The following is a 24,558-nucleotide window of genomic DNA, read 5'->3' as shown; positions in this document are numbered from 1 at the left end:
TGTGTGTCTGTATACGAGTGTGCATTTTTGTGTATACCTGTCTATGTGTGTGTGTCTGTATATGTGGGTTTGGACGTTTGTGTCTATGTTTGTGTGTACATCTCTGTGTGTCTGTATACGAGTGTGCATCTTTGTGTATTCCTGTCTATGTGTGTGTGTCTGTATATGAGTGTGCATCTTTGTGTATTTTTTTGTCTACGTGTGTTTGCCTGTATATGTGGGTTTGGACGTTTGTGTCTATGTTTGTGTGTACATCTGTGTGTGTCTGTATACGAGTGTGCATCTTTGTGTATACCTGTCTATGTGTGTGTGTCTGTATACGAGTGTGCATTTTTGTGTATACCTGTCTATGTGTGTGTGTCTGTATATGTGGGTTTGGACGTTTGTGTCTATGTTTGTGTGTACATCTCTGTGTGTCTGTATACGAGTGTGCATCTTTGTGTATTCCTGTCTATGTGTGTGGGTCTGTATATGAGTGTGCATCTTTGTGTATTTTTTTGTCTACGTGTGTTTGCCTGTATATGTGGGTTTGGAAGTTTGTGTCTATGTTTGTGTGTACATCTGTGTGTGTCTGTATACGAGTGTGCATCTTTGTGTATACCTGTCTATGTGTCTGTATATGTGGGTTTGGATGTTTGTGTCTTTGTTTTTGTGTGCATTTGTGTGTGTTAATGTCTTTTAATATGTGTGTTTCTGTATATGAGTGTGCATACACTCATACATATACCTGTCTATGTGTGTGTGTCTGTATGTTTTGGTGTATGTGGGTCCGTATATGAGGGGTTTAGAAGTTTGTGTTTATGTATCTATTGTTTTTGCATCTGTGTTTGTGTGTGTTAACGTGTGTGTTCCCTATGTGTACTGTATGTGTGTGTGTCTGTATACGCGTGTGTGTGCATCTGTGTGTTTCCATGTCCGTTTCTTCTTTTCATTACCATGAAGTATTTTTGTAAAAAACCTCAAAGCAACATAAAATATTTCCTAGTTAAATATAGTCATTTTAAAGGAAATAAATTGTCAGACAATAGATCAGATGAAATACTAGAAGTGTGTACTCCTTTGATGTAAAGACTTGTGTGTCTTCTGTGAACATGTGTGTAACATGAATGGAGGACTCACCTTCAGAGGAGCAGCAGCGTCGTCATCCGAGTCTCTGAACTGGACGCACACCGCGATGTTCCTCGCCTGGCAACGACAAGCGTTTGATCACTACTGTCCTCAGGTCAGTTTGATCTCGCACCTCACACACACACACACACACTCACACACTCACACACACACCTTGGTGAAGCTCTTCTGGTTGTCGTACTTGAGCTGCAGCGGGTAGACGTACAGCTGGTTCTTGTAGGCGGTGAAGGGGTAGTTGTACTTGGCCTCCTCGGGGAGAAACTCCTCCACCTCCACCGACACTCGCTCACAGCCGTCCTCGAACGGCTTGACCGGGACGTACGAGGACGTGACGGTGTCTGAGGGCAGAGACATGTTTTCATTTGAAGTCTCTCCGTTCACGCTGCAGTCGAGTCGATCTTCTTAAGACGCTTCCTGGCAGAGTTTCAGAGCGATACTCACTGAGACGACGCAGCATGACGGGAACTTTTTATGTCATTAAACAACATCGGCCTCTCAGAGACAACATTCCACCAGGATGTCAATCATCTGAGCTCGGCTTCCTCTAACAACACACTCTGGAGTCACAGTTTTGTTATTTTTAACAAAAATGAAAGAATTCAATGCATATAGTTCAAGAAAATGGAGGAACATAATACATTTTTTTCCAGTCAAGCAGGAGGCTATTCAGAGTCTGGTTCTGCTCGAGGATTCTGCTTGTTAAAAGGAAGTATTTCCACGGTGTCGCTCATTGGAGCCGTTTTTCTTTTTGTTCATACCGTGATATTTAAACCGTGTTTTGTGATAACTTTATTACCACTTTACACTTTGAATAAAGAATTGAATTTTTAATATTAGTTAGTTTTTAACACTTTACTTTTCATCACTTTGGCCACGTTGGGTTGTCCTATATAGGCTCCTCAGTCTGGTTCTGCTCATGGTTTCTTCCTTCTAAAAGGAGGTTTTTCCCTTATTGTTGATGGACTGGGGTCTGTTTTTCTTATCGCCAATAAAGTCTGACTTAAACTGTAAAGTGTCTTGAGGTCACTTTGTTACGATATGACATTTTAATAAAAACTAAATTGAATTGTGTTGAGTCTGTATGTTAGCACAAGAATTTAAAACAAGTGATTTGATTGAAATTTTCTGAAATTTTAAACAGGAACAAAAGATAAAAAAGCAATTGGGAAAAAGAGACGTTGACAGGAAAAAAAGTCAAAAATGGGAAATTTGTCTAAATGGATATAAATACAAATGCATATGGATAAAGGGACTTGACTCAAAACAAAAATGCGGTCGAGCTTCAGGATTCGACTGTATCCTCTTGTCCTCAGTCATCGCCAGGAACTTGTAGGATTTATTTTTCCCCTTGGTTACGGACGACGTAATGACTGGTGCCATCTAGTGGCTGGAGGTTTAATTGCAAAACTGAAATGAACAAACACCATAAATATTTGCAGGATATTCGTGAATGCAAATAAAAATTAATCGAATACATTTATTTTACGAACACTGTATTGAAAGATAAACCATAAAAAAATATTGATTATTGATTTTCAAAATAGATTTTTTTTTTAATATTTGAAAAAAATCTAAACAGTGGTGTTGGATATGTTTACGGTATCTTGAAAATAAATAGTGTAATGTTTAAGTTTATTGATATTTACTCACAATATTAATAACATACATTTATATAATATAAATACAGTTTTTGTTGCTTAACACACAAAATGATTGATTCATGTTTGTTGTTTTATAATTTAGGTTTCTTTAACCCTTTTGGGTCAAGATGACCCAGAGGCCCAAAAACAAATGTGTTTGTGGTATCTCTGGCTTGGGTCACTTTGACCCAAAAGCCACAAAAGGGTTGCACCTTGGCTTGGTGCTTATTCATTTGTCGCATGGTTTCTAATTTTAAGAAAGTATAAGCGTCAATCCTGCAGTCGAGCATCACGGCTGAGGCCTGCGAGCGACAAACACGAAGAACAAGGTGATCCGTTACGTACTGGAGAGGTCCGGTGGCACACACTCGATGGTGACGTTGAGCTGACCCGGGACCACCTGGAGCTTAATCTTCTCTGGCCTGTCAAGAAACAGCAGCAGTATATGATCAACAAAAACTATTTCCCAAACTAGAAAAAAATTCATATTTATCAATGTGATAAAAGAAGATTTAAATTAAATATTTTAACTCTTCTATAGGATACTATAGACCAGTGGTCCCCAACCTTTTCCAACTCAGGGCCCACTTTTAAGGCTCAAAGACCACCTCCGACCCCATAGGCATTATAATGTGTTTTCATTTCCTTGTCACATGTTTAATCCTCGAAAGAAAACACAATATAATGAAAAGAATATTTGAAAATGTTAAATATCCTTTTAAACTTAATTAGTTTTAACATTTGAAACATTATTATGTGTATTTTTATATAATAAAATCCACCCTCCCACCCTCCCTTTGGATCGTTGTCTGTAAAATTCAAATATATTTACACAGAAACCAGACGGTTGGACTCACTTCCTGATATCAGCCAGCAGCTTGATGAGGTCATCAGTGGTGATCTTGCCGCTGTCTTGTCTGTAGAGAGGAGAGAACTTCCCGTCCATGTCCAGACTGCCCTGAGCGTCCTTGAACACCTGCCTGGAAACACACCAGGCACTTCTGAAACCTGATCCCCGGCTAAAGTGGATTAATCTCCACCATATGTCACATCGAAAGATACACAAGTTTCGACGACGATGGCAGGGCTCTTACTTGGCGGCCCAAGCGAAAGGCATCCGGTACTGTCCGAGTCTCTGGCAGGTCTGCTTGGCAGCTTTGAGGACCTTCTGAGCCGTCTGAGGAGACACCAGAGGAGTTAGTGTTAGTGATGCAGAGGCTGCGACGGGGTGAGCCTGCGACGGAACCTTGTTGGCGTCTGAGGTCTTCATGTACGGATCAGCGCAGTGAGTGATGCCGTTCTGGAGGACCTTCTCCACGCGGGCCACCAGGAAGATGTCGGCGTGAGGGTTGGTCACTGAGAAAATACCCTGGAACACATGAAGAGAGATCTTAGCAGCTTCAAAACTTTTCTTCCATAGTTTTTATTTGTTCAGGCTTTTCCTTGATTTTCTGGAACTCCTGTTGTGTTATCAGTTTGATCTTGATCTTTAAAGTATATACTTTATTGAATATTGTTTTGATTGTTTAAGCGCTTTGTGACCCTGGTCTGGAAAAGTTCTCTATAAATAAAAATTACTCACTTACTTACTTACTAAGCTAGTATTTGATATGAACATTTCCAACTGATTAAACTCCCTATAGTTTATCTGTCAAAATAAAATAAATTAAAAAAAATGTAAATATAATTAATCGTATGTCTCCACCTTAAATGGACTTGTTGTATAAACAAAGCAGGGCATGATAACAGCTGACTGGAGGAGGAGTAAAGACATTATTACGTCATATTGGACTCCGCTCTCGTAACCTCTCCTTCGTCCAGATTTCAGAGCAACTTTATAAAGTAATAAGTTCTAAACATGGTCATGATGAAGAACTTACTGCGTCTTAAAGAGGAAGACTTCAACATTTAAAACAGGTGAGTCAGGAGAGTTTTAGTTTCACATTAGTTTCCTTCTAAATGAATCCCTTCATGTTGTTTGATAAGTATTCTCTCAACACTAGCAAATGATGAGGTCACAGCAGCGACAGCAACAACTGCATGTCAGCTTCTACATAGATCCCTCAGACCTGGAACACACCCAGAAACTAAAGTGTGGCACACCAGGCTGTAATCACAATAATAACAGAGGAAGTCTGCTGCCGGGCTTCCACTGAGGTCAACGGAAAATAACCTCGCGTTCCGAAATTACATTTGGAACACTACGTTAATGATGGCTTTCGAAAATGTCTCTTGGATCCTAAAGCAGAAACGCTTCAGAATCTTCCTCACAGGGGGGGGACCGGTTTACACTTACAGAATATGTGACGTCTTGAATAACTACTCGTGTCAGAACTTGTCTCAGCAGAATCTTCTAAAATCTCAGTACTTTAAGTGAAAGATTGTAAAAACAAATGTAAGTAAAATATATTTGTACATGTTGTCTTCAGGTGCTTTGACAAACCAGACGGTTGATCAAATTGATACGAGAGCTCCACTGATCCATTAAGTCAGAAGAAGTGGAGCGAGGGAGGATCAAACTCAGCAGAACTTACACTTCTAAAAGAAATTGTCATTATTTTTAAAGTTGTGTTTGATTTTACAAAAAGTATGTTTGTAATGTCAACGTGGAAGCTAATGTACAGAAGTATATCAGTGATATAAGAAAATTGAATGGTTTCAGCTTTGATTTTTTTTTTATCTAAACGTTGCTTATAACATTATTTTTTAAACAATTCATTTTTCTTGTTTATATATTGAATCAAATATACATGAATAATTTGTATAATGAAAGGTTGAACTTCTCATCATTAACCCTTAAGTCATCTTAGGGTCAAGGTGACCCGAAAGCCGGTAATCAAATGAAACACATTTATTGTGGGGCCTTTGGGGTCACCTTGACCCTGAGATAACAAAAGATTAAATAATTATAAAAATAAAATAAATAATACAAATTTGAAAAACAATTGTCGACATTTTTAATTCAATATGATTTTTTTAAATTAAATTAAATTGTTTAAAAATCAAACTGAATATACAAACTATTCAATTAAATTATTAAATAAAAACCAATAAAACATTTAAAAATAGAAACTATCTGGTTTAATAATTCAAATTCACATTTTAGATGCAGCTGCTTTGAGGAGTGAATAAAAAAAAGTAACTACTAATCCGGGTTCAAACCTGAGTAGGAAAACGCAGCAGAGCCTCCGACACTCTTTGCAACATGGGAAGACTGCTTCCTCGCCCGGAGTCTCCATTGGTGACCACCTCCCTCGCTCCTCCGCCCGCCTCCGAGTCAGAGGAAGGCGAGAGATTTCCACAAGCGTCCGTCAGCATCTCTCTGACGCAGGGCGGGTTCAGGTCCACGTGGAAATCAGCCGAGATCTTGCAGTTCTTGGAGACGTCGAAGAGAGCGAGGCTGACGAAGAAGGGCTCCACCTGCACGCCAGAATCACACTTTGAGATAACGCTCGTCTTCTCGCTCGTCCAGACCTACTCATCCACGGTATCTTTGGATTTAACTGGACGACCCGGAGAATTAACAGGTATTATTTCCATTCATCAGAGAGGACGTGGTCCATTTTATACTGTCCCTGCTTGTTCCCGGGTCAGCATGAATTATAGAAGCTGATATAATCTGGGTCAGAACAGCTGAAGCTGAGAAAATAAAGGATTCTTCGGGCCTGAGTGAAAAAAGGTTTCCATCGGTGCAGTCTTGTGTGCTGAACTAAAAGGATTCAGTTTATGAAAGTCTCTCTCCTCTCAACCCTCTAAATATTCATGCCAGACAAAATAGGTTTTTGCATTTTATTGTGGAAATAATATTCAAGTTTTACTTTAACCTTAATAACTTAATAACTGTGATTCAAATTAAACATATTGCATTCACTTGAAGAAAAGGAAACTCTTGACTTGTTTTTATGTTTGTTCCATTTTTGTGCAAATTATTTTTTCTTTTTTTCCTGATAATAATTGTTTCGGTTTTTGGTGGATCTTCATAGTATCTAGGTAATCCAGGAAAAATAGCAACCCATAAAACTGTGTGAAGAAAAAAAAATAAATTATTTGCACAGAAAAATAAATAATGTGAAAACGGAAAAAAGGTGATCATGGAAAACAGAATAAATTACCCCCAAAAAAGGAAACAAAAAATATGTATGACTCAGCAGATCAGAAATTATTAACACAAAACAGACCAATAAACAAACTAAATAATATATTCAAGTGAATGAAATATGTTTCCATAAATGTGTTTTTTCATTTGTTAATGTATATTGTTTTATTAATGCATAATTTGATTACTGTATTCATCATATATATATAAATATATATATATTTTAAGTTTAAATCCATTTTATCTGGACAAAATATTACATACGTTATTTAAATTGAATAAACTTTATTTACATTTTCTTTAATTTCAAACTTTTGTTTTAATTCTTTCTTTTCATTTTTTTCCTATTCAAATACAGAAAACTTCACTATGTAACATAAGAGACAAACTCACATAACTAGTAGGATGCACATATTTCAGATACCTAGAAAAACAGAAATTTCTACAGCAATAATAAAAGAAAACTTCTGTCCTCAGATCAAATCCTTTCTAAAGTGTAACACAATCAGTACATTTGTTCCATATTTGTTTTGTATTTAACTGTTTTTTTACAAGTGTCTTTTATTTATACATATATTAAGATGACATGTTTTTAAAGAAAGAAAGGGTGATTCTGTAGAAACATGTCAAAAGGTAACAATACACTTGTCATTTTTCAGGCGAAATAAAAGTCAAAAACCAAAGTTTGTTTACGCACATTGGTCAGGACGCCGTCGTTCCTCTCGTTCACACAAGCCTGCAGACTGAAGGTCAGATCATGGCAACTGACCGCAACACGGCGACCGAAACGCTCCTCGAACGGCTTCACGTCTGGTTCGATGCCAGAGAAGTCCAACCTCTGGACGTCGAGGAAGCGGAAGGAAGAGTTATTGGAGAGACATTTTTTACACCACTGGACGACATCGATGACATGCTCCTCCATCATTTCTGACTATTTAAACTACAGTTTAGACAGTAGACTGATAATAAAGGCAACCTATCAGTGACAAAAGTGCATAAATTATAAGAAACCTAAAAGAAAGTATCAACAAAACAATCATATTTAAATATTAAACATTTGTGTTTACTTGAGTTTCTGGATCGAGAGAGAAAAGTTTCTGTCGCCCTTCATTTCTGTTCATCTTGTTGACTTGATCCGTCTCTCTTGCAAACTAGACGCACAGGAATAAAACAAAACAGACTTAGATCAGAACGAATCATCAAACGCAGGCATAATATAATCACAACTTTCATGACAATCCTTCATGTCGTACAAGCATATATTAATATATTAAATACAGTATATATACAGTATATTTATAAAATCAACATGAGGGTGAGAAGAAAATAAGGGAAATTTAGATTTAGGGTGAACAATCACTTTTAAAATAGTAAAAAAAAAACTACATTTAAAATAAAAAAATAAATATTGTCTACTGTACCTTATTTAGAAAGTTTAACTCTTTATTCTCTCTAATTATATTAAATCCGCAAGTAATAACAATGTATCATTTATTTATACATTTTAAAACACGTATTTATCATCATTAATGATCACAAAACAACCTCAACCATCCTCTCAGTAACTCTGAACGTGAACAGCACCCATAATGCTTTGCCGCCCAGCCAACCAAATTACAGATGTTGACATTAATACGGCCAATTGACATAGACGTAGACTCTAAAAACAGTGTTGTAGCGACTAACTAAGTGTGTATAAATGCATCAATTTTTTTTGTTTTCCCTCTAAACTGCAGGAGCCGCACCGAAGCAGTGAAGGAGCCACATGTGGCTCTTATATCACGGGTTACAGACCCCGGCTCACTTCAATATCACAACGTCAATGCTCCCCTTATTTGCCTCTTCACTAACACGGACACACAGGGTGAACCGAGGCTGATGAGCCGCGTCAATATATTGAAACACGGGGCCTTTAATTGATTCCCAAGCGTATAAAACCAGCGTGGAGCGAGACAAAGAAGCAGGATCTCTCCTGAACGCGTGTCCAGCCTGCAGCAGGACTGGATGATCTGGGCCTGCTGAGCAGAAGCAGCCTCCAGGTACAGAGCAGCACAGAGGCCTTTGTTGTCTCTCAGCAGCGCCGCTTTTATAGACACAATAAAGCTCGACAGAAACCACGACTCTGACACGCGAAAACATACTTGACGGCAGGTAAAGTGAAGGTAAATATTGACCTTAAACATCTGGTTGAGAGATGGTATCTCAAGAAAGATTGTTGCAGGCTCATGAGTGTATATGAGGAGAGCATGTTCTGATGTGAACATAGAGCAACATAAAGACACATTACACCTAACCCAGCTCCCTCAAGCTGCTTCTACTACTACAACGACGGGAATATGTGTTTTTATAATCCTACTTTAGGTGTTTTGTACATCAGGTGTTGGTGTTTCTGCCATTTTAAAACACTTAAGGTTGAACTAATGTGTTGATTTAAGAGTGTTTTTTTTATGATGTGTGACTCTATTGTATTATCAGTGTCTGTTTGTAAAAACTCTTTTCATTTAAATATTAACAAAATGATCTTAAGCCCCGCCCACTGAAAACACTTTGTTTTTCTGGAGATGAAATCTTGTTTAAACATAACCACACCCACTCTGCTGTGATTGGTCAAACGTGGAGGTTTGTCACCGCGCGTTATTGATCCTAATAGTCTCCCCCCCGAAGGGACTCGTTGTATAAACAAAGCGGGCATGATTACAGCTGGCTGGAGCAGGAATGAAGGCATTATTACGTCATAATGGACTCTCGTAACCTCTCGTTCGCCCAGATTTAAGAGCAACTTTATAAAGAAATAAAACATGGTCATGATGAGGGACTTACTGCATCTTGGAGAGGAAGACTTCAAATTTTACAAGATGTGAGTCAGGAGCAGGGCCGGGTCTAGGCAGGGGCAAGAGGGGGCCTGGCCCCCTCAAATAAATGTAGTGCCCCCTCAAACTTACATGTAAGTAAGTAAGTAACAGCACAATGCCCCCTCAAGATTTGTGGCTGCCCCCTCATACATGCCTGTCTAGACCCGGCCCTGGTCAGGAGAGTTAAAGTTTCACATAAGTTGCCTTTAAATAAGTATATTTGTAAAAGTATCACCAGATGAAATCAATGAAATGTACCTTCATCAGTTCTGGATGTAAGCTCCTCCCAATATTCTCCACTAAGCCGTCCCCTTTACCCTGGCTGGTGGTGTCGTCGTCTGGTTGGATGATATAAGAGGTAGTTTCATAAATATTATTACTTTTCACACAAGCGTCATAATTAAAGGGTCGCACCAAGGACACAGTCGAGTGACTCGGTTCCATTCCTGCGCTCCTGACAAGCCTCCCCTGTGCTCTGCAGAGCCTGCTTGAGTGTGGAGACCCAGTCCTCCATCTCCGCCTCCGTGTCCGCAGCCAGGAAGTGACTGTAGCGGTCCTGCATCTTCAACTCGAAGCCGTTACGTCGCATCTTTGGACTCTGTCGGAGACAAAACTTTACTTCACTTCATGATGAGACAGGATGAGAGTCGACAACATCAAGTTTTTTAAATGTTTAAAATATATTTAGAGTTATAAATGTACACTAACAGACCAGTACCATATACAAAATGGTACAAAATGTGGTACAGAACAGGTATATGAATACATTTTTCACTTATAAAACTACTTTTTGTGTTTTTTTTTGTTTTTGATACTGATTTCTTTGTTTTGGATGTAGAAATAGTTGTATTTACACATTAAAGGGCACCTAATGTGCTGATTTAAGTGTCACTTAAATTGTTCTACGACCTCTATTATACTCTATTATACTCATCAGTACGTTCCTTTTACACAAAACTCTCATTTAATAAAGATATTTACATTAGAAAATATGCTTAAGCCCCGCCCACTTAAAGTGCGCCGTTTTGTCTGAGAAGTAGTCTCGTCCAAGCAACCACGCCCACTCTGCTCTGATTGGTCACAAAACACGAGTTGCATTCAAGGACTCGCGTAAATTACAAACTCACTACTGAAACTCCCGTTTTGTACATTACAAACTAATAATACAAATAAGGTTTGCTGCTTAATGTACACATTGCAAAAACACCTAAAGGCAGAAGTAACTCTCACTAGTTTAAATAAATATTTATTTTGTTTCACGATCAACATGTAGGTTCTTAACTGATTTAGGGCTTCTAGGGGAGACACCTGCACCAGAGTGATGTCAGAATGTTTAATTTAAAACGTGATCTTGTTTGGCGAGATTTCAGACGGGAGAGAACTTTATTAAGTAATAACTTCAAAACAGAGCAACGTCATGATGAAAGAACTACTGCATTTTGAAGAGGAAGACTTCAACATTTACAACATGTGAATAAGTCAGGAGAGTTTTCAAATTAGGTGCCCTTTAAGATATTTGTTACATGCTTGAAAATAAATGTATTTGTTCATTAATTCATAAAATACACTCAATGTTAACTTCAATATTACAAACGTAATGTCCATTAAACCTAAGAAACTAAATAAATCAACACTTTCAAAACGTACCTGAATGACGTCGATACACGAGTCCAAGTAAATGGAGCCTTTGGTGTCCTTGCAGTTCTTCTCGTCCTTGTAGGAGTTGAGGATGTAGGAGCCGTCGGGGAGCTGCGACAGGTAGAAGTACCTCCTCTTGAACACCTGGAGAGGAATTATTACGTTAAATATATATATATATATATATTATTGTTATAAACACAACATATATTCACTGCATACATTTCTCTACAGAAACATTTGAAAAAATTAAATTGTACTAGATCCATATCCTAAAACGAACATTTTTGAAAAGTAACTCAGTTACTTTAAACAAGTAAATAATTACGAGGGGAAGTAACTTCTTTGTAAGAGAAGGATTTAAAGGTAGATTAAAGTGTACGAGCCAGTTTAAGTTTGGACGCTGTGACTAATCAACTCAGACAAAAGGTAAGAACAATAAATAAAGTAAACAAAAACAAATAAAACTAAATAACTTGGGGTGCATGGATCATATGTTTCTTCCATCAATACAGATGATACTGACTTTATTTATCTGAGGAAATTAAAACACACACAGAAGTCACCTTTTTATTTTACTATTGATGATATTAAATATGAAATAAACACAATCAACAAGATTAACAACTGTCAGAAAACTTAAACGACACCCTTTAAAGGACACTTACAAACAATACACAACTCAAAGTGTGAAATAAATGTAATTATTTTTTCATTTCAAACAAGTGCAGACAACAGTGAACCGACAATGTAAAGTTACAAAATACTCATAAATCATAATTTCTGTCTAATCCGACAGAAAGTCTGTTTGTTTCTGTGCGAAAAATAACTGCTGTTTATTTATAATCGTGTATGAATATAAATAGCCTTGTAAAATGTGATAAAGTTGACACAAGTACACACTCCATCCACACTACATGATCGACATCATGGACTCACCCTCATGGAGACGGACAGGCTGCTGTTGATGTTGGCCTTCTGCAGCCAGCCCTGCTTCATGACTCCGCCCCTCTGAGAGCACAGCGACGCCGAGTCCTGGTGCGACACAAGTCTTCGGTCACACACTGGTAACTACAGCTGTATTACTGTTATTAGAGCAGGTGTTGAATGTTGTGTGTTTTTTTAACGTCACTCCTCGAAGACAAGAGAGCAACACCTTATGATGTCAACAGTTGCAGGTGATGATCTTCTTCAATAGTTAGATGGTGTGTAACTCTTTATCGCTGCACATGTGTGTAAACTAAAGGCACGCGCACACACACACACACACACACACACACACAGGCGAAAACATCAAATACGCACACACAGACGCAAACACAATAGACACACAGTGACAGAGGGGCACGCACACACAGACACACACATGAACAGATGCACACACACAGACAGACACACAAAGACGTGCTCACATACACACAGGCACACACACAGGCGCACGCACACACAGACGCACACACAAACAGATGAACACACACAGAGACGCACACTGCCAGAGGCGCGCACACACACCGACACACCTATACGCACACACCCCCCCCCCCACACACACACACACACACTAACACACACACAGAGGTGCACGCAAACACAGACACAAACACATACAGACGCACATACACAGACGTGCTCACACACACACACACAGATGGGCGCACAGATACATACACAGATGCGCACACACACAGACGTGCTCACACACACACACAGATGGGCGCACAGATACATACACAGATGCGCACACACACAGACGTGCTCACACACACACACAGATGGGCGCACAGATACATACACAGATGCGCACACACACAGACGTGCTCACACACACACACAGATGGGCGCACAGATACATACACAGATGCGCACACACACAGACGTGCTCACACACACACAGGAGCACGCACACACAGACGCAAACAAAAACAGACACACACTGCCAGAGGCGCACACTGACCGACACACCTAGACACACACACACACACAGACGCACACACAAACAGAGGTGCACGCAAACACAGACACAAACACACAATTGCGCACACAGACACACACATAGACGCACGCACACACACTAGGACAGGCACACACAGGCACACACACAGAGGGGCACACACACATACACAGACGCAGACACACATAGACGGGCACACACAGATGCAAACACAAAGATGCACACAAAAACAGACTCGCACTGACAGAGGCGCACACACACACAGACATGTTCACACACATGCACACACACACACATCCACACACACGCACACACAGGACAGGCACACACAGGCACACACACAGAGGGGCACACACACACAGACACACACACGCACGCACAGACACGCACACACACACAGACACACACACACACACACACAGACACACACACAGACACACACAGACACACACAGAGACACACACAGAGGATGAAATCATGTTTTGATTTGTCGGGTGTTGGATTGAATATTTTGCCCTGAAGAGCTTCAGTCTCAGCAGGAAACGATGATCCAGAAGCTGAAGCACATCATCATTTGTTTTCCTTCAATTAAAGTCAGCGTCTCCACATTGACCAGCATCCTGCTGCAGGGTAAGAGGAGCTGGATCGATGGGAGATATTTTTAGAACCAGGAGGTTCTTCTGGTTTCTCCTCCATCACTGAGCCCTCAGGACATGAGCAGTCAGACGTTTGAACAAGAGTTTGTTTCCTTCTCAATATGTCAGGATTCCACGGATCCCTCACCTCGTCTCTGGCGTCTTCATCGATCTCAAACACCTGCGTCGGAAGCTTGTCCGTCTTCAGGCCCTTGCTTGGAAACAACGAAGAGAAGTACAACTTGAAGTACACATGTATTCCTGAGGTGGCGCCCCCTGCAGGGCAGCGTTACATCCCGGTTACTACGGTTTTCATCATGTTTATTTTAAAACAAAATCTAAATAAAATGTGTTTTTTCAATGATTCTTTAGATATTTAATTTTAAATTTAATATAAATATACATAACATACAATTATATATATTTTTTCAACCATTCATTTATTTAGTTTTAAATAAAACATAAATAAAATAATGTTTTTGTTTTTTATAAATTCTTCAATTGTTTACATTAAAATAAAAAGTAAATCAAATATTGTTTTTTTAATAGTTCTTCACTTTACTTTTACTTTAGAATAAAAGATAAATCAAATAAAGTGAAAGTTTCAACATAATTTACTTTTAAATAAAATATCAATGTACATAAAATAAAATGATATGTTTTTTTCAACAGTTCTTCAATAATATACTTTTAAATAAAACATAGATCAAATAAAATAAGATGTTTTTCTCAATAGTTCTTAAATGATTTAGTTTAAAATAAAATATAAATAAAATAAACTTTGTTTTTTTAATAGTTCTTCAATTATTTACTTTTGAATAAAACATAAATGAAATAAAATAATATGTTTTTCTCAATAGTCCTTAAATTTCTTACTTAAAAATAAAATATAAATAAAATAAAGTGTGTTTTTAATAGTTCTTCAATTTTAAATAAAAAGTAGACAAAATAAAATAATGTGTTTGACTAAATAGATATTTAATTATTTACTTTAAAATAAAATATAAATAAAATAAAGTGTGTTTTTTAATAGTTCTTCAATTATTTACTTTTGAATAAAACATAAATGAAATAAAATAATATTTTTTTTCTTAATAGTCCTTAAATTTCTTACTTTAAAATAAAATATAAATAAAATAAAGTGTGTTTTTAATAGTTCTTCAATTATTTACTTTTGAATAAAAAGTAGACAAAATAAAATAATGTGTTGACTAATGTTAATAATAATGTTTGACTAAACAGTTCTTTAATTATTTACTTTAAAATAAAATATAAATAAAATAAAGTGTGTTTTTTAATAGTTCTTCAATTATTTACTTTTAAATAAAATACATTTTTCAATCATTTAAGAGAATTTATTTTCAATAAAAAGTATTAAAAAAAACAAGTCAATTACAAAAAACAAAACAAGTTTTTTAATCATATTTGTGATATTTATCTTCGCTACTTTCTTTTGGTTGGACAGCCCCTCGCTACAGTAAAATAACGTGATCTAATAAACAAACATTATCTTAAATGCCACAAACATCTTAAACGCCACACGAAGCCTCTCACCTGGGCAGCATACGGAAGTCTCCGGAGTACGCCTCGTATTTGTAGTTGATCACCCGCCAGTCACTGTTGTACATCTTAATGCACTGAAGCAGAGACAATCATTTAGAAACAAAATTAAATGAATCCACATTTAAGAAGCATTATATATATATCAAAAGGATTATTAAAGAAGTCAGATACTCTTTTGAATGTGAACTGCAGTGACATTGAGGTTTTCTTTGAGGTTTCCTCAGAGAAGCAAACTCTTGCAAAGTCAGTCAGTTTTCAAGCGTGTAGGCGTTTGTCACGTCAACTCTGGGTTGACAAAACGATCCAAATATCTACTTGCCTCTGACATAAAACACAAGTTAACTCAACTTCTCACTCGCGTTAATGTCCCAGTAAAATAGCTACTAGGATTAGGAAACAAGCTTGAGCACGAACACGATACCTCTTTGGCGAAGAGACTTTTGGCCTCGTGCTCAGCATTCTGTGGCACTGATGGCACGAGTGTCTTCCTCTGCCGGGCGATCTGGGACTCCTGCGTCCAACAGAAACATGTTAACAAACCCACAGTCTTCCGTGTAACTTGTTTGTTATTTTTCCAAAACAGTATTTTATCTCTACAGAAAACTTGTCTTGCATTATATACTGGATATATTAATAAAACAAAAATATTCATCAGATCTTTTGAGATTGAAATAACTAAAGAAAACTAAAACACAGTGAATTACACAAATAGTTGTGTAATACAAATACAATACAAATAAATTCCAAAATCTTATATATGTATATACATTTGTGAATGTTACACTGTGGAGTGATATCCAGGAATATCAAACATATACTTAAGAGAAATATTTGTGTTATTTTCAACTACTATTCTAACAAAGCGACCCCAGTGTTCATCTATATCAGGGGTGTTGACCCTTGTGTGTAAAGGTCAAGGTGACCGAAAGACATGAAAACAAATGTGTTTGTGGTATCCCCTGTGTTGTCTCTGGGTCAAGGTGAACGACCTCGCTGGCTTCCATAAATACATTTGCAGTGGAGGAGATTGTTCACCTTGACCAAGAGACAACACAAAGGATACCACAAACACATTTATTTTCAGGCCTTTCGGGTCACCTTGACCCTGAGACAACACAAGGGGTTCAACTCAACTGGCTCGCGGGCCACCAGAGGTCAATTCTTTTAAAGAATTGGCTGCAGATGGTGGATTTTTTTTGGTGGATATTGTGTAGTTTCACTGTGAATTTGTGTGAACTTTTCTAACTGCATGTTTGTTTGTTTTTTAATATGAACCATCCTAACAATATAATCAAGTTTATATATATGATAACATTCAGACAAATTGTCTGAATTATTTTATTATTTACTGATCTTGGAGTTTCTTTCCTACGTGAAGAAAATCTCGTGTTCTGTGCAGAGCAGTGGAGGAAAGTTCACTGACTATGTTTCCTGCAACGTAGCGGAAACAGCACATGACTGAGAGTAACTGATGACTAGAGAAGAAGCTTCAGAGTCAGATTTATAATAAGTTTCTCAAGGGACCGTCACTAAAGACAAACACTTGTGTTTGACTCTCAAGAGAAGAAACTTAAAAAAAAAAAGTTGTTTTGATTTAAAATCAACAAATGGACTTTAAACAAGATGTCAATTATTTACATTACAATAAAAAGTAAATAAAATATATATTTTTTAATAGTTCTTCTTAATCAAATAAAGTGATTTTTTTTTAGTTCTTCAATAATTTTCTTTAAAAAAAATATCAATGTAAATAAAATAAAATGACATGTTGGTTTTTCCAACAGTTTTTCAAAAAATTACTTTTAAATAAAACATAGATCAAATAAAATAAGTTATTTTCTCAAAAAGTTCTCAAATGATTTAGTTTAAAATAAAATATAAATAAAATAAAGTGTGTTTTTTATTAGTTCTTCAATTATTTACTTTTGAATAAAACATAAAAGAAAAAAAATAATATGTTTTTCTCAAAAGTTCTCAAATTATTTACTTTAAAATAAAATATAAATAAAATAAAGTGTGTTTTTTAATAGTTCTATGTCGGACCAAATCAGGAAGTGCAGTTCGAACCCTCAACAAGTGCTTGAGTATTAATAATGCATCACACATTATACAGATGGAAGAGCTGCAAACAGGTCTCACCGAAACATCGTCGACCGGACAGAGCAGCAGGTCTCTGTGAGGGTCGCTGTGGATCTGAGCTTTTCTCTGGAACACTAAAGCCTCGTAGTCCAGTGGCTCGATGATCTTTGGCTGCTCCTGTCGGAAGAACATAGTTGCAAAAGCACTTTATTTATCTTTGCTTAGAAGTGCACAAAAGTTTAACAGAACCAAGTTTAGACGCAAACAAACTGATCAACTCAAGATTAAACCATGAAGTCTTCTAGTAGATAAAACTACATGAAGGAAAGAAGCTACGTCTAAAAAAGAAAAGAAACATGGATGATGGAAGAAAAGTATCTATCGACATTATATTAACGTTCATGTTGACATCATGACCTATGAAGATGCCAGTGTTTAAGATAAGGTCGATCATACAGAGACGTAAACAGACGGTTGACAGGTTGAACAGGTTGATCAGGAGCTCTTTGGTTGAAGCTCGACTCACTGCTGACAGTTGCTGAGAGGAGATCACTGGACAAACTACTGTGCATCATGGATGATGACATCATCCTCTCAACACTGTCATAAGTGAGCAGAGAAGCAGATGGAGCACGAATGCTCCTCTCATGATGCAACACTAATAGACTCAGGGACTCATTCATTCCTCATGTTATTAGATTGTTTAATTCTGAGTTTGGGGGCAGCAGTGGAGTAAAAGTATTTTGATGTTCTATTCTATGTTAGTCTTTGTATCTTTTGTCTTTGTTATTTTTCTTTGATCTATGTTCTTTATCTTTATCTTTAGACTTAGATTGTGTCATCTTGTTCTTTCTCTTTATTTCTCTCTGTTCTTGTTCTTATTTTATTTTTATGAATAATTGCTGTATTGCTGTGGCTAAATGGAAAAAAAAACAATAAAGTTCTACCTACCTACCTAAAATATGAGCCAGTAAAGTCAACATGAAGTTCAGTGTTTGATGAAGTGATAATTATTATATGTTGAGCCTCCAAGAAAGACAAAATCACAATCATGCTCCATCTTCCTGTTACATTTTGTTAATATACATCAGAGCTGCACGATATATCGAAAAAATATCGATATAGCGATATTGGCAAGTGCGACATGTGCGATCATTTATAATCTTTCATTCAATAACTCAAGCATTTCTTAAATGTGCACTTTGACCAATCTGTCACGTTTATAAAGTTGTCAATTTGTACTTCTATGTCTCGTTGTCGTTTACGTCTCCGTCTGTCTGTGAACTGTGCGGCGCAGCTCGCTAGGCTCGGTTGCTATGGCGACGCGTTTTTCCGGCACTGACTTAGCTCAGTATATACACGGAAGTAATACTAATTTATGATCTGCTCAAACACTAGTGATCCAGTCACTCTTCTCTTTCAACCTCCTTTGATAAAGCAACATATTGTAAGAACTTTTCATCTCGTCTCAGATGTTTTCTTATACTTATACTTATATAGAACTTCCAAACAAGTGTAAACCTGTTAGCAATATGCTAATGAGCTAAGATGTTAGCGTCAGGTAATTTATAAAGCTTTATGTGTGCGTGTACAAGGAGGTGGATTTATTATTGATTTGGTAAGATCGCGAAGGTCTGGTGGCTCCTCTCCGAAAGATAGATGGATGTATATATATATACAGTAGATAAATATTTTACGGGAACCGATGCTAGTCCCGTCAAACTGAGAGTTATAAGCGATATTTTTTTACAATCATGTCGGAACCGAAGTGCAGAAATAAACAAAAGGGAAACATCGCGTTGTTTTCCTTCTCTAAACCCCGGACCTCCCCTGGCTATTTTAGGTGAAAGAAAAAAACATTGCATTAATATCGATATAGCAATTCAAGACATCAATATCGAATATCGCACTTATTTCTAATATCGTGCAGCCTTAATATACATTCAGTTTGCCCTGTAAATTTACGATTTTGTCTCTACTCTAACAGTAGATTAAAAAATACTTCAAAACGCCTGTCTGACAAAAAAGCACTGATAGACTAATGTATATATATTAAACTTTGGTTATCACGACTTGAGATGATGGTTAGTCGTGCTGTTTTAACTCAGGGTTGTTGTCGTTGGGTTAAATAACTGTTACTCTAACCCTGCATTCGCCAACATTTTTTGTACCGCAGACCGTTTTGTTTTTTTTGGATACCGCCTTTCACAGACCAGGGTCACAGAGCACTTAAACGACACTATAATACATGGTTAAAACACACACAAAGACAACAAAGAAGCTCCAATAATCAAGAAAAAGCACAAATAAAAAGGTCTTAAGATGCTTCTTGAAAGCTCTCAAAGTAAGAACCAGAATTTTAAAGTTGATCCTGAAATTAACTGGAAGCCAGTGAAGAGTTTCAAGGATCCGGGAAATGTGAGTTCTTCTACTAGAGCGGCTCAGAATTCTTGCTGCAGAGTTTTTTATTAACTACAGGGGAGACAGCTGCTTCCTGTTTAGACACCAAAATAAACTGTTACAATAGACCAAAGGAGAAGACACAAACCCATGGATTATAAAATCGTGTTGTGACATCGTTTTCGTAAGTTAAGAAATGTCGGGATCGAGGCTCAGATACATCTCACCATAACTATGAATCACCAAGAGCTCTGGACCATTTGTCTATTTATGTTTGATTGTAAGCTGATGATGGTGTTATGTATGTGTGAGTCTTCTAGCGTTTAGTTAATTTGTACCAGTGTGTGAGCATGTTTGCATTTAAGCATTATCTGTATGGAATGATGACCCTGTGATAGAAGTTTTGTTTCTAGAGTTTGTCACACGTTAATGTTATATCAGAGAAAATTGGTTTTCTTTTTGTAAATGAAACATCTTTTAGGCAGAGATAATTAATAATAACTGACTAAAACTTGCAGTGCAAGAACATAATGAAAATAAATTGGTAGAAAACCATCCACGATACTCAATAAAGACAATGTTAAAAGAGGAAAACCTGATCAACTCAAATCAAATAGTTCTTTATATAACAAAACAAGATTCCATTAGAAAAAAAAAAATCAAATCACATTCATTTTATGCTTCTTAGTTTCACCGTCATCACTAAGTGCTTTTTTTTATGTGGCCTGGAAGATTTGTGAAGCACTTTACAAAACGTGCTGGTCTCCATCATCATCAGTCTTCGCTACTTTCTACCTCTGGAGGCTGCCGGTTCAATTCCCTTGTTCAATCGGACCAGACAGCAACGCTATTAGCCAGTTGGCGTTTAGAGTTGAGATGGCGTATTTTGGATCGGACAAGAAACGTAAACCAGCTTGAAAAGAAATTGATCAAACCTGTGAGTTAGTTTAAAAATGGAGAACGAAAATGTGGGTCGGTGAACAGAACCACGAAGTGAACAAGTTCCAAGATTAAACAAAAAACCACGAGTGAAAAAAAACACATGATCCAAGTGACGAAGCCACAAATATGTCACAAGACTGAGTGTGCGCACACAAACACTATAACAACAAGAGATAAACACACAATTACAAAGAGACAACAATCCAAAAAAAAAAAAAAGGTTGCTGTGCAGAGAAAAGCAAGAAAAACGAGAATGTCAAGAGCTCAGCAACAGGATTGTATGACATAAGAGTAAGTAAGTAAGTAAGTAAGTAATATTTATTTATATAGCGCTTTTCGAGGCCAGGGTCACAAAGCGCTTAAACAATCAAAACAATACTCAAAAAAGTACATACTTTAAAGATCAAGATAATACCGAGAACAACACAGGAGTTCGAGAAATTCAAGGAAAAGCCTGAACAAATAGAAACGTCTTAAGATGTTTCTTAAAGGAGTCAGTAGATCCATCAAGCGCAAAGAGAGAGGAAGATCGTTCCAAAGCTTAGGAGCAACAGACTGAAAAGATTTCTCTCCTCTGGTCCTGAGCCGTGTGCGTGGAACCATAAGTAGATTTTGATCCACAGACCTCAGAGCCCGAGCTGGGGTGTAAGGCTGGATCAGATCAGTGATGTAAGGAGGAGCCTGACCATGAATAGCTCTGAAAGTAAGAACCAGAATTTTAAAGTTGATCCTGAAAGAAACTGGAAGCCAGTGAAGAGTTTTAAGGACCGGAGAAATGTGAGTTCTTCTACTTGAGCGGCTCAGAATTCTCGCTGCAGAGTTCTGAATCAACTGCAGACGAGACAGATCCTTCTTGTTAAGACATGAAAACAAACTGTTACAATAGTCCAGACGAGAAGAAACAAACGCATGGATTACAAGCTCCAGATCATGTTCCGACAACATTTTCCTAAGTTTAGAGATTTTTCTCAGTTGAAGGAAACAGTTTCTGGTCAGTTTTCTGCAGTGTTGAACAAGAGACATGTCTTTATCAAATACAACACCCAGGTTTCTCAGGTTCAGTTTGACAGACTGACCTAAGTCACCCAAGTACTGACTCAACCCTGGAATCTTATCATCAGGAGCAATCACCAGTGTTTCAGTTTTGTCCACATTTAGCCAGAACAGTGAATTTACCAGAGTCAGCCGACATCATGATGTCACTGTACACTTTCAATAAAGCTGTCTCCGTAGAGTGATGTTTACGGAAGCCAGATTGAAACTTCTCATGGATGTCGCTCTGATCCAGGAACAAAGACAGCTGCTCAGACACCACCTTCTCCAAGATCTTGGACAAGAAAGGGAGCTTAGAAATAGGCCTGAAATTACTGAGGTCAGTTGGGTCTAAGCCTGGTTTTTTGAGCAGAGGCTCCACAATGGCATGTTTAAATGCATTGGGAAAAACCCCTGTGGAAAGGGAGAGGTTCACCATATTGGTAACCCAGGGGCCAATTACATCAAATACTTTGATAAAAAGCCTACACGGAAGGACGTCATCTGAGCAAGAGGAGGGTTTCATCTTGTTCACTAGTGCCGAAATATCACCCAAAGATACAGCAGTGAAGGAGGACCAAGAGGAGGAGAGGGGCTCAGAGACAGTAGGGGTTCCAAACAAAGGGGGAGAGATTTTCTCTTTGATCAATTTAATTTTGTCAATGAAAAATCTCAACAATGCATTGCTGTCAGCTTCACAGAAGACAGGCATGATTTGAGGAGCAGGAGACACGAGAGAATTAATCGTGTCAAACAAAACTTTGAGGTTTTTCCTATTTGCTGCTACCAGTTTTTTGATGTAATCAGATCTAGCAGTTTCTACCATCTCATTGTAAGAAGTCATCAGATCCCTGAGGTGAAGTCTATGCACCTCAAGTTTAGTGGACTTCCAGAGACGCTCAGTCTTTCGACAAAGTCTCTTCAGACTCAGGAGATCTTCATTTGTCCAAGGGCACCGTTTTTTCTGAATTTTCAAGTTCGATTTAACAGAAATATAAACAAACAAACACGTGTTTATAAGGACGACAGAGATGGATAGAAATACAAAAATGAAGGGAGATTACCAACATAAAACACAGGGATAAAAGTAGCAATACAGAACAAGGATAAACATTAGAAAATACAAGATTTCAACTGATTATTTGTGTCAAGAATCTCTGCGAGTAGTTCAAAGAAAGCACTAAAAAAATGATGGAAACCTCCCTCGGCCTAATTCAGGGTTGTGTTCTGAAAGTGGGTCAAGATGTGATCACCAGTCGGAAAAGATTGGAGGATTAATTCCATGAAAGTTTAAACCGGGGCAGTCAAGACGGAGGGCGTCCACCGACAAGCCTTCAAATCACAGCCGACGGTGAATAAATGCTCAAGGTCGTGAGTCTAACCAACCGAGCTGTAAGTGTCTGAACCAAAGTTTTTTCCAGACCAACAGTTTGGCTGCTGAGAAAAATATATCTGTTGCTCAGTGCACACGGAACATAACTGTGGTGGAAAGATCATCTTTCTTACTTTCGCTGGAAATCCAGAAGACATTTTGAAGCAAACGTACCGACTTAATCCAGAAATACACAATTTATCTGTACAGTCGGGTAGCGAAAAGTTTAGGCCCCCGAAATTCACAAATATTTAGGTCGGTGCAAAAGTTAAACTTGATGTGTAAGCCTTTGACGTTTTAAAAAGGGAACCCAAAGTAGAAAAAGCCACAGTTCCTCCAGGGACCACTAGAGGTTGGCTTTAGAAAGTAAGTAAGTAAGTCATTTTTATTTGTATAGCGCTTTTCCAGATCAGGGTCACAAAGCGCTTAAACAATCAAAACAATATTCAATAAAGTATAAATTTTAAAGATCAAAATAAAACTGATAACACAACAGGAGTTCCAGAAAATCAAGGAAAAGCCTGAACAAATAAAAACGTCTTAAGATGTTTCTTAAAGGAGTCAGTAGATCCATCAAGCACAAAGAGAGGAAGATCCTTCCAAAGCTTAAGAGCAACAGTCTGGAAGGATTTCTCTCCTCTGGTCCTGAACCGTGTTCAGGAACCATCAGTAGATTCTGATCCACAGACCTCAGAGCCCAAGCTGGGGTGTAAGGCTGGATCAGATCAGTCTCATTCAGACGCAGCCAAATAAAATATTTTCAGCCTGGATCGAAAACTACTTTCACTATCGGCACATACTTTAGGAACAGGTGAAGTTTCTCTATCATTTTTGCCATTTTTACACTAATATTCATCAGTTTTTCAGAATATGCAACTATTATTGTTGTTGTATTCATCCATACTTTACGGTTTTTGTACCATTTTGTAACATGTGTACAATCTTTTTTGGGAACTTTCTGCTGGGACAATTCAAATGATCCACCCAGGGAAGAATAAAGGAATATCAGTCAATCAATAAACCGATCTAAAGGGGCGTGGCCTCCACTAAATGGGCCTGGTTCCATCAGCGAATCATTTGCTAATCACAAGATGGCGGCCAGTGTGGATTGGCTTCATAAACGTGGTTGAGTAACAAAGTTGATGGCGTCACAGATGTCGATATTTGATATAGTTTCTAGTCTGAAAGGCCTGTTTTCTAACAATCTAACCTTTGCAATTATCACCAAAT

At 37.7% G+C, this 24,558-nt stretch overlaps 1 protein-coding gene across 2 annotated transcripts in view; it reads right to left on the bottom strand.

The window, feature by feature from the left end:
• dock11 (dedicator of cytokinesis 11) overlaps nt 1-24,558 on the bottom strand; it is a 59,457-nt gene that overhangs the window by 31,851 nt on the left and 3,048 nt on the right. For both annotated transcript variants that reach the window (XM_087788670.1, XM_087788671.1), the window contains exons 2-18: nt 17,643-17,759; nt 15,925-16,014; nt 15,495-15,577; nt 14,089-14,155; nt 12,294-12,389; nt 11,364-11,498; nt 10,131-10,314; nt 9,975-10,054; nt 7,932-8,015; nt 7,562-7,702; nt 5,931-6,188; nt 4,015-4,137; nt 3,863-3,945; nt 3,626-3,748; nt 3,114-3,190; nt 1,282-1,466; nt 1,120-1,185 (exon numbers count right to left, since the gene is read on the bottom strand). In XM_087788670.1, the coding sequence (XP_087644796.1) occupies nt 1,120-1,185; nt 1,282-1,466; nt 3,114-3,190; nt 3,626-3,748; nt 3,863-3,945; nt 4,015-4,137; nt 5,931-6,188; nt 7,562-7,702; nt 7,932-8,015; nt 9,975-10,054; nt 10,131-10,314; nt 11,364-11,498; nt 12,294-12,389; nt 14,089-14,155; nt 15,495-15,577; nt 15,925-16,014; nt 17,643-17,759 (1,992 nt within the window). The remainder of the gene's footprint in view (nt 1-1,119; nt 1,186-1,281; nt 1,467-3,113; nt 3,191-3,625; nt 3,749-3,862; nt 3,946-4,014; nt 4,138-5,930; nt 6,189-7,561; nt 7,703-7,931; nt 8,016-9,974; nt 10,055-10,130; nt 10,315-11,363; nt 11,499-12,293; nt 12,390-14,088; nt 14,156-15,494; nt 15,578-15,924; nt 16,015-17,642; nt 17,760-24,558) is intronic.

The sequence above is a fragment of the Callionymus lyra genome, chromosome 4, assembly GCF_982586985.1.
Source record: "Callionymus lyra chromosome 4, fCalLyr1.hap1.1, whole genome shotgun sequence".
Taxonomy (NCBI): domain Eukaryota; kingdom Metazoa; phylum Chordata; class Actinopteri; order Syngnathiformes; family Callionymidae; genus Callionymus; species Callionymus lyra.
The sequence above is the reverse complement of the archived record's forward strand: the minus strand, read 5'-3'. Positions and strand labels throughout refer to the sequence as shown.